The 16801-nt window shown below is 46.6% G+C and overlaps 1 protein-coding gene across 1 annotated transcript in view; it reads left to right on the top strand.

The window, feature by feature from the left end:
- The window catches only part of GALNT17 (polypeptide N-acetylgalactosaminyltransferase 17), a 244427-nt gene that overhangs the window by 220148 nt on the left and 7478 nt on the right, over positions 1 to 16801 (top strand). The window contains exons 7-9 of the mRNA XM_058817710.1: positions 5519 to 5704; positions 10053 to 10190; positions 11780 to 11875. Coding sequence (XP_058673693.1) covers positions 5519 to 5704; positions 10053 to 10190; positions 11780 to 11875 — 420 coding nt within the window. The remainder of the gene's footprint in view (positions 1 to 5518; positions 5705 to 10052; positions 10191 to 11779; positions 11876 to 16801) is intronic.

The raw sequence follows: 16801 nt of genomic DNA, 5'->3' as shown, positions 1-16801 counted from the left end.
TTCATTTCTCAGTCTCAAGGTTGTTTATTGTATCTTATCTGTAAAATTCTTTCTCCTGCCCTGCCAAGGTCTGCTCAGCAAGGCAGTCAGAGGCACTCTGCCTGCCCCCGGCCTGTGTTATCTTTTTAAACTAAAAACTACATGTACAATATTTACAGTTATTTTCCAATACCTATCACCTATGTTAGACAGTGAGCTTCTACTCTAAACCAATCCAGAAGTGCCACCATCACAGCAGAAGATGGAGGCCAAAAAGCAGAAGGAGAAAGGCTGGGCACACCCAGATCCCTCCATCTTGCCTCCTGAACTCCCATACCAAAAAAACCCCCAAATCTACTTTTTCACCCTGTGATAACTTCACTACTATTCTGCCTAAACTGTTGTGGCTTGCTGATCTTCATCTAAGGTTGGTAATTTGCTCCATGGGTCATAATCAAACCCACAGGTGTTCTGGGCTCTGTGCCAGGGTCTCTGAGCCCGCTGGCAGGGTCCTGGCCATCCTGGGCAGCCAGAGGGATGTGCTGGGTTCCCACATTCCTGGGTCACAGCTCTCTTTGCTCCTGTTGTTCCCAGCAGAAATATTTATAAATACTTTATAAAAATGAGAGTTTTAAAAATTTATAGTGGCAGTTCAGGCTCTGTTTAGGAGGTCGATGTATGGTCTTTCCTTGGATAATTCCTGAATTAAGTTTGTATTGATCTCTCTGGGCCAGGCTGTGGATGTGCCCTTTGCTCAGTGCCCAGCTCTCTGCCTCACCCAGGTTATCCCAATGTGGGGATTTCCAGGTGGTTTGTGCAGATATTCCTGAAATCTGAGGAATCTGACATGAATTATTTAACTGAAGCTCAGAAGGGTAACAGTGCAATGGTGTGACTCAGGGTGGGCTGCTGGAAAATTAATTATTATTTTAGTAGTTTCAAAATAATTATTCTGATTTTAAATCAGGACAAAACCCAACAAATCCCAAAAAGTACAAAACCAGGTGATGCTGGGGATCACTCTGGAGTGGAAGATTTATTCAGTGTAGTGGTTGAGCCCAGCAGCCTTGGGAGCACCTAAGGGCAGAGCTCCTTCCTCTGTTTCACCAAGATGTTGAGAAATTAAAGAAGTGAGCAGGCAAGAAACGCAGGCAGTTTCTGCCTTAGGAATATTCCTTTAAAAATATATCTGTTTTTCTGTGGGGTTGCCTGGTTCAGCTCTGATTTGCTTTGCCTGTGGCCTGTGGCAAACCTTGAGAGGACCTTGTTGAGTTGGCTGGGGTGGGAGGAGGAGGGGAGGCACCGGGAGGGACAGGCAGGTCCCTGTGTGAGAGACCAGCTCTGAGTCCTCTCTGGGGCATGAAATTGTCTTTAAAGTGTTCTGAAAGGTCAAATGACAGAGCAGGAATACAATGGGATTTTTTCTGCAAGTTTATGCAGCAGCTGATAGAACAGGCTCAGCGTGAAAAATGCCAATCACTCAGTTTTTTTAAATTTTAAAAGTTTAATGATAAAAAAATGGTTATAAAAACAGTACTATAATTAGAGTAATAATAATTTGGACAATTTCGATTAAGACAGTATGAGACAATAGAAACAAAGAGTTAGGGACAGTCCAGGTACCTCTTTCTGGGCAAAATAAGCCCAAAAAAGGAGCCACATTAACAGAGGATTAACCCTTAAAAGCAACAGCCTGTTGCATATTCATACACCTCATCCAGGATGCATAAATTCCATTCAAACACAGGATTCTGTCTGGTCAGTGTCAGCTTCTTCCTCTGAATCCTGACAGCATCTCCAGGACTGAGCAAGGCAGGAAGTTCATTTCTTCTGATAATGGAGCAATAAATTCTCTTTCTCTGAGAGATTCAGGTGTCCTGTGACTGCTATCTCATTCCAATCCTTTCTTTAAAAAAAGTACCCTACATAGCATAGTTTCTATTTCAACATTATGTTATAACCTGAAACTACATTTCACACACTACTTAAGAGAATTAATACAGCATAACTTCCTAACATAACACGTATAATATTCATTTTAATATTTGCCAAAAGCCAGTCATAAAATATGCATTTTTCACACTCAGGTGTTTTGTTGTGCAGCAATCCAGGAGGGAACAGCCTGAGGAGCAGGGGTATCCTGAGGGAAGGGGTCCCCTGGCTGTGCCACCCCACTCTGTGATATAAGGGTCTCCTTGAGCCCAGTCTCATAAGCTTTTAGAGATTTATATCACACCCAAGATAGCTCAGCTACCTTACAAGGCATAAATTCAGCAGGATGGCTTCTGTGGTAGTGTTGGAAACAGAATAGTTTTTAATAAAATGCAAAATAACAAAACTCTTTACAAAGAAAACCCAAGCCAGGTGCAAGAGGTTCTTGCTTTTGGTAAAATACCCCACCAAAGTGATTAGTTCCTTTATTCTCTTCTTTTTCTAGTGAATTGCTTAAGTGGGACTTTTTTGGTTCCTGTGCAATTGGCTATCTTTAAGTTTGCGGTGAAGTCCCCCAGGTCCTATGAGGTGTCTTTTTACCCAATTGAGGAGAGAAACTTCTGGGCTTTTTTCCTTTTTAAGGAGACAAAGGATGGTTTTGTCGCTCCATCAACAAGGAGCGCATTCCCACATCTCTGCTGTCCCCTGGGCATGTGCCCACCCTGGAGGGGCCAAAGCCACCCTGGGAGGTGACACCGGGCACTGCTCCAGGCTGGGGGCTCCTGATGCTGCTGGAAGGGAGAATCCAGCAGGCTCCATGAAAATGATGGCCCACAGGTGGGAGGAGAGGTGGTGAGCCTGGAAGGGACCCCAGAAATGCTGCGTGTGACAGTGTTCTCAGGGGTCCAAGGATGAGGGAAGAAACGAGGATCTGACTCCATGTTTCAGAAGGTTGATTTATTATTTTATGGTATATATTACATTAAAACTGTACTAAAAGAATAGAAGAAAGGATTTCATCAGAAGGCTAGCTAAAAATAGAATAGGAAAGAATGATAACAAAGGCTTCATCTCGGACTCTCTGTCTGAGCCAGCTGGGCTGTGATCGACCATTAATTACAAACATCCAGCATGGGCCAATCCCAGATGCACCTGTTGCATTCCACAGCAGCAGATAATCAATGTTTACATTTTGCTCCTGAGGTGTCTCGGCTTCTCAGGAGGAAAAATCCTAAGGAAAGGATTTTTCATAAAAGATGTCTATGACAGCTGGGTGTTCCAATAATTGTGCAGAATGGTCGTGCAGAGCTGCCTGCTTGGAATGGGGCGTTGGAGGGACTGCCCAGGGCCTGCAGTCCTGCCTGGAAGGTAAATAATTCTTGATGGTGACAAACAGGCAGGTATTACAAGTCTTCCTGCAGATCCTCTGTGTGGGAGATCAAAAGAGGATCTCACAAGACTTTATTAACTTGTAAACTGCGATTTAAGGGAATTTGAAGCAGCACGTGAAAGAACAATAATGAACAAACATTTTCAAGTGGCAAAAATCTGTCCCTGCCATATGTTTCACTGACTCATCCCTTCTGCAGGAGGGGATCTGGAATTGTTTGAGCTATTCCAGTCACTGATGCTTTTTATTTGGGGGGAAAATGCAGCACTGGATCCTTCACTGGGTGAGCAGAGACCTGATCCCTCTAAAGCTTTGGGCACAGGTTAATCCAAGGGTGGTTTGGCTTGGAAGGGACATAAAGATCCTTCCAAGCCCCACAAATGCCCCTGTGTGTGTCAGTGCTCGGCAGAGGCCGCACCTGGCCATGGGCTCTGCTGCCAGGATGAGACACAGGATCATGAGATAATGTGGAGAGCTCAGAACTCCTTTCTTCCCCTGCCCTGGTGTCCTAGGGTGACGTTATGGTGCTTGTATCCCCATTTGTGTGTTCTGTTTATGCTGGATATTATGTTCCGTGCCTTCAAGACTGGCTCTGAGGAGCAAAATTTTTGTGAAAAGTGCCAATCACTTGGTTTTTTAAAATTTTAAAAGTTTAATCGTAATAAAATTATTATAAAAACAGTAATATAATTAGAGTAATAAAATTTGAACAATTGAGATTAGGACAATATGAAACAATAAAAACAAAGAATTATAGACAGTCTGGGTACCTTTTCCTGGGCAAAATAAGCCCAAAAAAGGACCCACATTAACAGAGGATTAACCCTTAAAAGCAATAGCCTGTTGCATATTCATACACCTCATCCATGATGCATAAATTCCATTCAAACACAGGATTCTGTCTGGGCAGCGTCAGCTTCTTCCTCTGAATCCTGACAGCATCTCCAGGGCTGAGCAAGACAGGAAGAAGTTAGTTTCTTCTGATAATAGAGCAATAAATTCCATTTCTCTGAAGGATTTAGGTGTCCTGTGGCTGCTATCTGGTGCAAGTACCTCATTCCTTTCTTAAAAAAATATCCCACATACATAGTTCCTATTTTAACTACAAAAGTTACATTTTAACTACCAAACTACATTTACCATACTATTAAAATGTTAATACAGCACTACTAATCAATACAACACAATAGATACAGTAAATATCTGCATGGAGCCATATAATATGCAAACTTTTCACAGTTTTGCTATCAGCCGCTCCCCCACGGCCAGCAGGACACACAGACAGGGCAGTACATGGTGCTGCTTTGCGACCACCCCCAAGAGAGACTTTCTGAATCTTTCATCTTTGTCAGAGTGGTGTGTTGTTCTCAGGCAGAGTGTTGCTCTCAGAATCTCTGCTGCTCAGAGTGACTCTGAGATAGCTACAAGCTTTTTTTTCCCTGCCTGGCCATCGAAGAAGGAGTCAGGATTCTTTTGTTCTCATTCTCAAGGTTGTTTATTGTTTCTTATCTATCACATTCTTTCTCTTACCCGCCGCAGGTCTGTCCAGCAGGTTGGGTTGTGGCATAGTATCCATCCTTGGGATGGTGTTGTCTTTTTATACTAAAAACTACATGTACAATATTTACCATAACTTCTCAATACCTATCACCTATGTTAAACAGTGAGCTTCTACTCTAAACCAATCTAAAAGTGCCACCATCACAGCAGAAGATGGAGGCCAAGAAGAAGGAAAAAGACTAGACATGCCCAGATTCCTCCATCTTGCCCCCTGAACCCCTATTCTAAAAACTGCAAAAAATCTGGTTTTCACTCTGTGATAAACTATTATTCTACTTAAACTCTCTTGACTTGTAATTCTTCATATAAAGGTTGGTAATTTTTTTCCATGGGTCAAGGTCAAAGGTACAGGGGTCTTGGGCTCTATGCCGAGGTCTCTGAGCCCCTGGCAGGGTCTTGAGTCCTCCAGGGCAGCCAGAGGAATGTCCTGGGTTCTGACATATTGTCATCTGGTATTGTTCATTTTGTGTGCTGGGGGGTGCTGTGCCTGTTAAATAAAAGGTTCTTTCCACTTCTCTCCAAGGAATCCTTCCTGGGCGGAGATGCTGTGTGGGTTTGCTTTCTGGAGGGGCCACTTTTGTGGGTTTTCTCCCAAATTTGCCCTAAAGCAGGACACCTGGGTGCCTGTGCTGAGTGTCTTTGGTGGCTGTGTTGCAGGTGTGGCTGTGCGGGGGCAGCATGGAGGTGCTGCCCTGCTCCAGGGTGGCGCACATCGAGCGCAAGAAGAAGCCCTACAACAACAACATCGGCTTCTACACCAAGCGCAACGCGCTGCGCGTGGCCGAGGTCTGGATGGACGACTACAAGTGGCACGTCTACATCGCCTGGAACCTGCCCCTGGAGGTACAGCCTGCCCCCGAGGGCCCCTGTAAGAATTCCCTCCGTGCCCCATGTTGGGCGCCACCTGTCAGAATTCCCTCCGTGCCCCATGTTGGGTGCCACCTGTAAGAATTCCCTCTGTGCCCCATGTTGGGCACCACCTGTAAGAATTCCCTCCATGCCCCATGTTGGGTGCCACCTGTAAGAATTCCATTCGTGCCCCACATTGGGCGCCACCTGTAAGAATTCCGTTCGTGTCCCACATTGGGCGCCACCTGTAAGAATTGCATTTGTGCTCCATGTTGGGTGCCACCTGTAAGAATTCCGTGTGTCTCGGGCTGTTGTATGAGACCAACCCGGCCAGCTCTGGACTCTGGCCCACACGGTCTTACATGGACAAAGTAAAACACAAGAAGCATGCTTCTCCACGTGGGGACGAGTGTCCTGTTTATTGGCTTGTGAAGGGACACTTCTGGCTCCCGCGACCACCCAGGTGTAAAAGAGGGCATGACATCCTTGCAGTGGACTTTTATACCTGAGGGGATGGGGGCGGGGAAAGAAGACTGCAGCCAATGGGATACCATTGGGGAGGGGCGAGGGGAGGGGTAACTAGGGGCTGAACCACCAGGGCATATAGCAGAGGGATGCATGAGGGAAAGAGTGTGTGATGGGAGAGGGGAAATAACAATCTAGTGACATAACATACTCAGGATAAATTTCCAATCGCCCAGTGCAAAACAACAACGAAATAAACTATTTAGTGCAATACAACAAGCCCCTGCTGCTTAAAGCCTGAATTCTGGAGCAGTTTCTGTCCCTAAGCTCAGCCCTAACCTCCGGGTGTCAGCCCCAGCAGAGCTCCCTTGGCTTTGAGGGAGAGGCTCCACGAGCTGCAGGGATTCCTGCTGTTCCCACAGCCTTTCCAGTGTGGTTCTAAGAATTAAACCTGGACTGTGGTGTTTATCTCGCCCCCCTGAGTGTTTACCCGGCATGAGGGGATGTCCTGACACTGCTCTGCAGGTGGAATCTGTCTGCATTCATACCATTGATGGCAGTCAGCACTGTGAGTGTGATGGTGTTCACAGGGGTCTGAAGATGAGGGAAGAGACAAGGATGTGACTCCATGTTTCAGAAGGCTGATTTATTATTTTATGATATGTATTTTATTAAAACTATACTAAAAGAATAGAAGAAAGGATTTCATCAGAAGGCTGGTTAAGAATAGAATAGGAAAGAATGATAACAAAAGTTTGTGGCTTGGGCTCTGTGTCCGAGCCAGCTGACTGTGATTGGCCATTAATTAGAAACAACCCCATGAGACCAATCCCAGATGCACCTGTTGCGTTCCACAGCAGCAGATAATCATTGTTTACATTTTGTTCCTGAGGCCTCCCAGCTTCTCAGGAGAAAAAATCCTAAGGAAAGGATTTTTCATAAAAGATGTCTGTGACACTGAGCGCCTCAGGTTTATTCCTGTGTCACTTCCAGCCCAGCTCAGGTTCCCAGATCGTGGACACTGATCCCTCCCAGAGCTCCCCAGGGGCTGGGGCTATTTTTTTTCTCAGTGCTGGAAAGTTTAAAGGTAAAGGATTGGAGGTTGGTGGCTCACAGAAGGGATTCCCTTCCTCTTAAACCTTCTTCTTAAAGAGATTTGATTGTTCCTTTGATTTCTGCCCAGAAATGGTCCGGTTTTCTTGGATCTGACACATTAATTTTGGTGTAAATCCTGCCACCTCAGAGCTTGGTGAATCTTTGGGAAACCATGAGGTGCCACCACGTGAGCATGTCCAGGGACACATCCTGCACAGGGATCACTCCCTGCACTTCTGGGAAGGCTCCAGGAGGGATTTCTGCAGGTCCAAGGCTGCTGATGGGGCTCTGCCCTCCCTGTAGGCTGTGTCTGATCTTGGAAGTCAAGAGCATCTCCTGGTTCCTGGCTCCAACCCCTGGCAGGATCAATGCCCATTCCTGCACTGGCACTGCCAGGGAGATGATGGGGAGGCAATGATGCCCCTGGGTCATGGGTGGGATGAGCAGGTGAACAAGCACTGGGGGCTGCCCAGTTTCCCTGGGAGGTCAGACTGGTGCCACAAGTGTCCAGCCACCCCCTGGTGCTAAAAATGAACACAGAATATTCCTCAAAGAGCTGCTGAGCCCTGGAGCTGTTGCATGTCCCTGGGAAAATAGGAAAGCACAAAACCCTGAGCTGCTGCTGAAATACAGGAAAAAGGAAAGGGGGAAGGGAGAGGAGAGGAGAGGAGAGGAGAGGAGAGGAGAGGAGAGGAGAGGAGAGGAGAGGAGAGGAGAGGAGAGGAGAGGAGAGGAGAGGAGAGGAGAGGAGAGGAGAGGAGAGGAGAGGAGAGGAGAGGAGAGGAGAGGAGAGGAGAGGAGAGGAGAGGAGAGGAGAGGAGAGGAGAGGAGAGGAGAGGAGAGGAGAGGAGAGGAGAGGAGAGGAGAGGAGAGGAGAGGAGAGGAGAGGAGAGGAGAGGAGAGGAGAGGAGAGGAGAGGAAAGGAAAGGAAAGGAAAGGAAAGGAAAGGAAAGGAAAGGAAAGGAAAGGAAAGGAAAGGAAAGGAAAGGAAAGGAAAGGAAAGGAAAGGAAAGGAAAGGAAAGGAAAGGAAAGGAAAGGAAAGGAAAGGAAAAAGGGGAAAGGAAAAAGGGGAAAGGAAAAAGGGGAAAGGAAAAAGGGGAAAGGAAAAAGGGGAAAGGAAAAAGGGGAAAGGAAAAAGGGGAAAGGAAAAAGAGCTTTTCCAGGGAGCTGCAGGAGGGCTCTTGCTTTGACAGCCAACACTCCAGGGGGAGCTGCCTCCAGGACTGAGGGAATTTGGGGATCTTAAAAAGAGGCTTCAGGATCCAAATGCTCATGATCAGAAATCCTGATCCTTAGGCTGATTCCTTTTTAGAGGCGAGGCATCATCCTCCTGCTCAGGAACAGATTGGGAGCATTGCAGAAAGGATTAAAATCCATCCTGTGGAGCTTGGAAAAGGCAGCATCACCTGGGGATGGGAACTGGCCTGGGTGACCCAAAATCAACTTGAGATTTTAATGTAGGTCTTCCCTATACGTCTGGACTCCCCAGAATGCATTTGAGTTTTTTATACTGGTCTTTTCCCAATCAAATCAAGATTTAATTTGAGGGAAGCCCTGTTGGGTGGGGGAGGTTTTAGGGCTGTGCACTGGATTATTTTGGGATGCCATGGCAAAACTCTGCCCATCCAGGTGCTGCCTGGCAGCTCTGAGCCCAACCTCCCCCACTCAGATCTCAGCCTGTCCTGCCTCCCTCCACTGAATCATCTTTATTTTTACCTCTCAGCTACCAGGGGCACACTGCAACGGTGTCTCTTCTAAAGCAGAGTGAATAATTCATTAGGAGATCATTACAAGCATTGTAATGGAAAATTGCTTTCCCAGTTGTGTTTAATGATCTCTGGGAGAGACGAGAGCAGGAGCTGGAGCAGAGTGGGAGCCCAGGCAGTGAGGGAGAAGGGGCTGCTGTGCCTCCTTTGGCTTCCCTGCTGCACTGGCCCCAGATGCCAGGGTGGAACAGGGGGGAGCTCTCCAGCCCTGCTCCAGCCCCTGCTGGGTTATTGCTCAGGGCCAGCTGTGTCTGCAGAGCACTGGGGCTCTCCAGGGAGACCATTCCACCCTGGAATTGCCCAAACTGCCAAGAGATTTTGCTGAGCTTCAGCCTCAGCTTTTCTTCTCATGCAATTTTTATCCTTTATTCTCAGCTGTCTGCCTCTGCTATATTTGAATCTTGAACCTTTCTCTCTTTCCTTCATTCTTTTCCCATTTATTTTACACCTTTTACCCCTCCCTTCCTCTGGGCTGTGTCTCAGTGGGGTCAGGGAAGGGTTTGGTGCTCAGTGCCCAGCCAGGGTCTGCATTTCCATGTTTTAAATCCTGATATCCACTTGCTGTTAAACCTGAGCCTCAGAACCCAAACAGGAGGGGAAATATTTTAAAAATACCTTGTTTAAAAGTACAGATCAGTCTTTATCAGATGGATCCAAACCCAGGAGAATTGGGAGAAGACTCCCCCAGTTTCACTGCACCTCCCAACCTTCCTCCAAACCTTTTCTTCTCCCTTTGGCTCCTCTTTTGTAAATTATCCCTGAGGGCCTGTCCAGCATCAGCCCATGGCCATTGCAAGGGGCCTCAAAACCCAGCAGAGAATTTGGTGTCCCCCTCTGGAAGCCACATCTTCCTTCTGATGGTTTCAGCCCTGGACATCCCAGAATTCCTGGAATTACTCAACCACGGGCAGTTCCCAGGCAGTTTGAAAAGGATCTCAAAGCTCAGGGAAATACTTTCATTGTAGCTTTTTTTGGAAGTGTGACCATTCAATGATGTCCTGTTGTTGTTTTTCAGAATCCAGGGATTGACATTGGGGATGTTTCTGAGAGGAAAGCCTTGAGGAAGAGCCTGAAGTGTAAAAATTTCCAGTGGTACCTGGACCATGTTTATCCAGAAATGAGGAGATACAACAACACCATTGCTTATGGAGAGGTAATTTAGTCCCTCAGCTCAGCCTGCTAATATTTACACTCCCTGATGAGAAACAGCCTCAAAGGAGAGGAGTCTGAATCAAAGCTGACTTTTTCTGTATAATTATCTAAATTTGCATAAATCTGCTCCCAGTTTCTTCTAAAAACCAGTTTGGGGATTTGTTGCTGATCTTGAAGACTGTATAAAGTAAAAGATGTTAATACATCATTTAGTGAATTGACAGAAATTACCCATATTTCCCATTGACTCCATGGATTAAGCAGCTGTATTTGTATTTTTAATACACAGGCATCTTCTAAAACCCTGAGACTTGAACTCAGCCTAATTCCTGACAAGGTCTCTGGAGGATTCAGTGCCTTGTCACAGCAGCTTAAGGACAAGATAAAATAAGGGGACTTAATTCAATCTCTGCTGGCTTTGAAACCATTCTGGGGATATAGAAAGAGTCATTTATGGGAACTAATAACAAATACTCTGCTGTAGTGGAATTGATGGAGTGGTGGCACTTGTAGCAGGCTCCTCAAAGCCTGGGCACCCCAGATGGGTTATTCATTTTTATTCATTTCAAGAAAGATTTGTTATCTAAGTTACTTAAGGCCTTCAAGCTAAAACCTCACCCAAAAAAAATTATATTTTCATAAAAATGAAATTTCAGAAAGGTTTTGGGTGGAAAAAAGCCCAGCTGGAACAAGGATGTGATGATTCCAAGGTGATCCTTGTTCCAGTTGGGCTTTTTTCCCTGCCTTGTTAAGCACTCTTGAGATTTCACTGAAATCTGAGGGGTTCTGCATTGACTTCTGGCAGCCTAAACCTGGGTTTGTCCCCACCTCCCATGACCAAACACAGAGCCAGCTGTGACCAGGGATGCTGCTCCTTGGAATGGGATTATGACACAAAACCAACATCCTTAGCCCTGGATTTAAAGAAAGGTTCAGTGCTCTGCAAGTTTTCCTTGCCTGATTATTGCTGGTGACACAGCAGTGAGAGCCAGAGAGGGTAGAGAGGGCTGAGCATCCATTTTCTGCTTCTCTCTGATCAGAGAGGGCCTTAAATCTGCCCCTTCTGTGCCTTAACTCTGCCCCTTCTGTGCCTTAACTCTGCCCTTTTTGTGCCATAATTCTGCCACTTTTGTCCCTTATCTCTGCCCTTTTTCAGCAATAATTCTGCCAAATTTTTGTGCCTTAACTCTCCCCCTTTTATGCCTTAACTCTGACTATTTTTTTGCCATAATTCTGCCAATTTTTGTGCCTTAACTCTGCCCTTTTTGTGCCATAACTTTGCCCTTTTTCTGCCATAATTCTGCCATTTTGGTGCCTTTTCTCTGCCCTTTCTGTGCCATAACTCTGCCCCCTTTATGCCTTAACTCTGCCCCTTTTTGTGCCAAAACTCTGCCCTTTTCCTGCCATAATTCTGCCCTTTTTCTGCTATAACTCTGCCCTTTTACTGCCATAACTCTGCCCCTTGTTGTGCCATAACTCTGCCCTTTTTCTGCCATAATTCTGCCCATTTTTGTGCCACAATTCTGTCAACTTCTGTGCCATAACCCTGCCCCTTCTCCTGCCATAACTCTGTCCCTTTTCCCCTGGCAGCTGCGGAACAACAAGGCCAAGGACGTGTGCCTGGACCAGGGCCCGCAGGAGAACCACACAGCGATCCTGTACCCGTGCCATGGCTGGGGCCCCCAGGTGAGGCTGTGTCTGTGTTTGGAAAGACAGGAGTCTGCTAAGGAAGGCAGGAGTCTCCCCTGAGATGGAGAATGTAAACCCTCCCCACCCCTCCGAATTGCTATAAATTTTAAATTAAGGGACTCGCAGGCAAAAATATGGGAGCAGGAAATAACAGTTCTTTAATAGGGAAAGGGGGGGGGGGGGGGAAGGATAAAATAAACAATGCAGCCTGACACCCTGTGGGTCAGGGTTGGCAGCAGTCCCATTGGAATTGTGGCTCAGCCCTCCTGCAGTGTCAGGGGTGGTTCTGCTGCAGCAGGGATCCTGCAGAGAAGGATGGATTCTTCCTCTGAAGATCCAGTGGAAGGAGAGGCAGCTGCTGTTCCTCTGGGGAATCCAGTGGAAAAACCAGTGTGCTAGTTTCTCAAAACTTCCAGATTATATCCAGGTAGGAATGCTTGGCTGCTGTTCCAGAATCTCCAGATTATATCTGGGTAGGAATGCTTCGCTCCTCCTTCTGGGCTCACGTCTCCCAATGGGATGCTGTAGTTCTTATCAGCCATGCAGGGACATTCAATAGCTGTTATCAACAGATGTCCCCTCCTGAGGGAGGTGTGAATGTGGTCACACAAATTGAGAGATAAGGCAAACTGGCCATTTGACAAAAGACAATCTGCCATACAGATGGAAAACATCTTGCATTGCAATCTGGGACAGGCTGGCACTGCCTTTGCTCTCCAGGGTTAAAAACACCTGGGCATGTAGGAATGTGCTTTTTGTCGAGGGAGTGATCAAACTATCTTTTGTCTCCTTAAAAAGCTCAGAAATTTCTCTTTTTGATTGGGTGAAAAAGCCACTTCATAGGCTTAGGGGATTTCACCTCAAACTTAAGGTTAGCTAATTGGACAGAAGCTAAAAATCTTGCTTAGGCAATTTACTAGAAAAAGAAGTGAATAAAGAAACAAATCACTTTTGTAAGGTGTTTTACTAAGAGCAAGAACTTCTAGCACCTAGCTTGATTTTTCTGTTTTTTATTTTGCCTTTTATTGAACATTTTTGTTTTTAACACTGCAATAGAAGCTATCCTACTGATTTTTATGCTTCCAAGGGTAGCTGAGCTATCTTGAGTGTTGTTATAGACCTCTGAGAGCTTATGAGACCTAACTTGAAGAAGCTCCTATAACACAGGTCTCACAGGGGGTTTTCCCAGCTGCTCCTGCAGTGTTTTCTGGATTCCCATCATCCTGCCAGATCTGCAAGGAAAAGCCTTGAAAGAAATTGGAAACCTTTGTAAATTGAAAATGTTGGAAAGTTGAGATTTTTGCAATTTGAAGCAAAAAAAAAATTGAAATTTGTAGTTTAAAATGAAATCTTCCAGACAAAGGTAAATAGCAGTAATCATGGACACAATCTGAGAGCTTTCTTCCCAAGGCCAGGTTGGATGGGAGTTGGATGGAAGGCTGGAATAAAATGATCTTTAAGGTCCTTTCCAACCCAACCCATTGTGGGATTACTTCTGTTCCACCGGCAGAATAAACCCACACTAATGGGGTAAAGAAAACAATTAGTGCTGTGGTAATGAGCCATTTCAACTTGGCTGGAATTTGTTTTCCAGCACTCCTTTTGCCTTTCCAAAAGTTTTGGAGCATCTGGGGCCCAGCAGGCTCGAGGAGGTTCATTGTCAGCTAAAAAATGTGCAGTTCAAGGAATGGGAAAACATAAAAATCCTGTTTGCACTCCACAGTCAGGCTGGACTGAGGGATCCCAGAGCTCACCTGAGCTGGGGACTGGAGGAGCTGGGAGGAAATTCCACTTTGGGTCACCCTGGCCTGAAACAGAGATCAGTTCCTGCTAAACAGAACCTGCTCTTATTCAAAATCCCCATTTTTCTCTTAAATGGCACCAAGTGCCTTTTGCACTTTGTGGCTGGAAATTTGAGCCTCTAAGTGCATTATTGTGTGAGAAACTGTATTGGGCTGCCATTGCCTGCTCACCCTGGGCTTTAGGGTGAGTGGCTGAGAACAGGTTATTTATTTTTCCCTCAGTGTTATTGAGATGAAGCTTATTAATGTTTTCTTTCCCTACTTGAAGTTCTGAAGTCAGATTTTGCTGGCTGCCTGGAGCTTGCCCATTTCATCCTTCCTGGTCTTCCCTGTCCTCATTGTCCCTTCCCTCTTCAGCTGAGAGCCAGTTCTTGGCAGCTCCTTTGTTTCCTGATACATCCAATTAGTGAAACTCCTGGAAAATGCTGCTTTTCAGCAGCTATCAGCAAGTGCAGAAGCTTTGAAATGGCCTTTGTGGCACCATGAAGGAAATTGGACTTTCCCTACAACTGTTTAATTAATGGGCTGCAGGTTGTAATTTATGGCTGGGGATGGAATTAGAAGTAATGGGAACTCTGGTTTGTATATATATATATAGATGTTTAATTTTTATTTATTTGTATGTGTATGAAACCCCTCAGTGAGTTGTTGAGCTCCTTTAGAGTTGTTCACGTCCCAAACCACTCTCTCATGCTCTGCATGCAACTGAGATCTTGCCTTTACTCACTCATCCCTCACTGAGTAAAATTTTGGGGATTTTTCTCTTCTTTTCCCTTCAGCTTTCTATTCTCCCTGCTTCCATTCACTTCCAGGTCAAATAATGATGAGACTCCATCATCATCCTTTTATCCTGTAATTATATTGAGGCTGCTGATGGGTTTTTTCCCTGCTTGATGGCTTCATCTTTGAGGCAATCCCTCATGGAAGCACCTTGCTGTAATGATGTATTACACTAATAATGCAGCCATAGCTCATTGCAGTGACACAGCTATGGTGATATATTGAGGTGATAGAAAGCACTATAATGCTATAAAACTTAAGATAATGTTCACCCAGCAGAGCATTTCATTTAATTATAGGATAAAATATGTTTTGCCCATTTAAGCAGCAGAAGTTGAGGACAAAGCCATCAATACTGAGCTCATGGGGGACACGGCAGGAGCAGGGGTGACCAAACAGCACCCTTTAATCAGATTAAATTGTGGTAAAAGGCAAATCCTGAACATTTTACTGATGGCTGCTAATTGATGTTCTGCTCAGAGCAGAAGGGAAGCTAAACAACCCGAAATTATTTTCCAATAGAGTCAATGAAGGTCATCAAGGCTTTTATTTCCCAGGTGCTGGGATGTCTAATTAACTTTCTGCCATCCCTGAGATGCAGCCAGCCAGAAATCACAAGCACAGGAGATGGATTGGAGGTGCAGCTTGGCCAGGGGTATCAGCCCCAGCCCTGGGGCAGCTGAGGGAGCTGGGCAGGGGCTCAGCCTGGAGCAAAGGAGGCTCAGGGGGCCCTTGTGGCTCTGCACAGCTCCTGACAGGAGGGCACAGCCGGGGGGTCGGGCTGTGCTCCAGGGAACAGGGACAGGAGCAGAGGGAACGGCCTCAGGCTGGGCCAGGGCAGCTCAGGGGGGATTAGGGGGAAATTTCCCCATGGAAAGGGTGGCCAGGCATTGGAAGTAGAGTCTCCATCTGTGGCCGTGTTCACAGGGGTCTGAAGACGAGGGAAGAGACGAGGATCTGACTCCATGTTTCAGAAGGATTGATTTATTATTTTATGATATATATTACATTAAAACTATACTAAAAGAATAGAAGAAAGGATTTCATCAGAAGGCTAGCTAAGAACAGAAAAGGAAAGAATGATAACAAAGGTTTGTGGCTCAGCTCTCTGTCCAAGCCAGCTGATTGTGATTGGCCATTAATTACAAACATCCAACATGGACCAATCCCAGATGCACCTGTTGCATTCCACAGCAGCAGATAATCATTGTTTGCATTTTGTTCCTGAGGCTTCTCAGCTTCTCAGGAGGAAAACTCCTAAGGAAAGGGTTTTCCATAAAACGTGTCTGTGACATCCATCCCTGGAGGTGCCCAAGGAAGAGCTGGATGTGGCACTCAGTGCTCTGGGCTGGGGACACTGTGGGGATGGGACACAGCTGAGACTGGATGGGCTGGGAGGGATTTTCCAGCCCCAGTGATGCTGGGATTACCCGCAGGGACAGCTGGAGGTGGGAAGTGGCCAGGTGCAGTTACCTGGATGAGGGTTTATGGAAGGATGTTCCAGGGGCTGGGGCTGTCAGTGCCTCTGTCTGGGGATGTGGCTTTGGGCCACCCAGACTGGTGAAGGGGTTAAAGACCTCCTCAGTTTGAGCCACTTTGAAATGCTTGGCTTGGAATAGTTCTAAACTGTTTTTCATTGTGTTCTTTCCTTTGTTTCTTGTCCTGTTCTAGGCTGGGCTGGGGCCCCTGGATCAATCTGGAGAGGAGTAAATAACAAAAGAGGAATTAGGGCTTGGAATTAACCTGTTCTGTGAGGAGAGGCTGGGATAGCTGGGGGTGCTCACCTGGACAGGAGAAGCTCCAGGGAGAGCTCAGAGCCCCTGCCAGGGCCTGAAGGGGCTCCAGGAGAGCTGGAGAGGGACTGGGGACAAGGGATGGAGGGACAGGACACAGGGAATGGCTCCCAGTGCCAGAGGGCAGGGATGGATGGGATATTGGGAATGAGGAATTGTTCCCTGTGAGGGTGGGCAGGCCCTGGCACAGGGTGCCCAGAGCAGCTGGGGCTGCCCCTGGATCCCTGGCAGTGCCCAAGGCCAGGCTGGACAGGGCTGGGAGCACCTGGGACAGTGGGAGGTGTCCCTGCCATGGCAGGGGTGGCACTGTTTGGGATTTAAGGTCCCTTCCAATCCAACCCATTCCATGGCTCTGTGGTCACAGTTTGGGCTGTCCCTGACCCCTCCTGTGGGGAGCACCTGGTGAATGAGCATCAGGGAGGTGTGAGGAGCTCGGGGCCTGCTCTGGTACAGAACATTTTCACTTTGGTGTGACTCCAGCAGCCCCTGGGAGCAGAGCCAGGCCCAGCCCAAGGGATCTGGGCACCCTGACTGCGTCTGGGCTCATG

Source organism: Ammospiza caudacuta, chromosome 20 (genome assembly GCF_027887145.1).
Source record: "Ammospiza caudacuta isolate bAmmCau1 chromosome 20, bAmmCau1.pri, whole genome shotgun sequence".
Classification (NCBI taxonomy): Eukaryota; Metazoa; Chordata; class Aves; order Passeriformes; family Passerellidae; genus Ammospiza; species Ammospiza caudacuta.
This window is presented reverse-complemented; position numbering and strand designations above follow the sequence as displayed.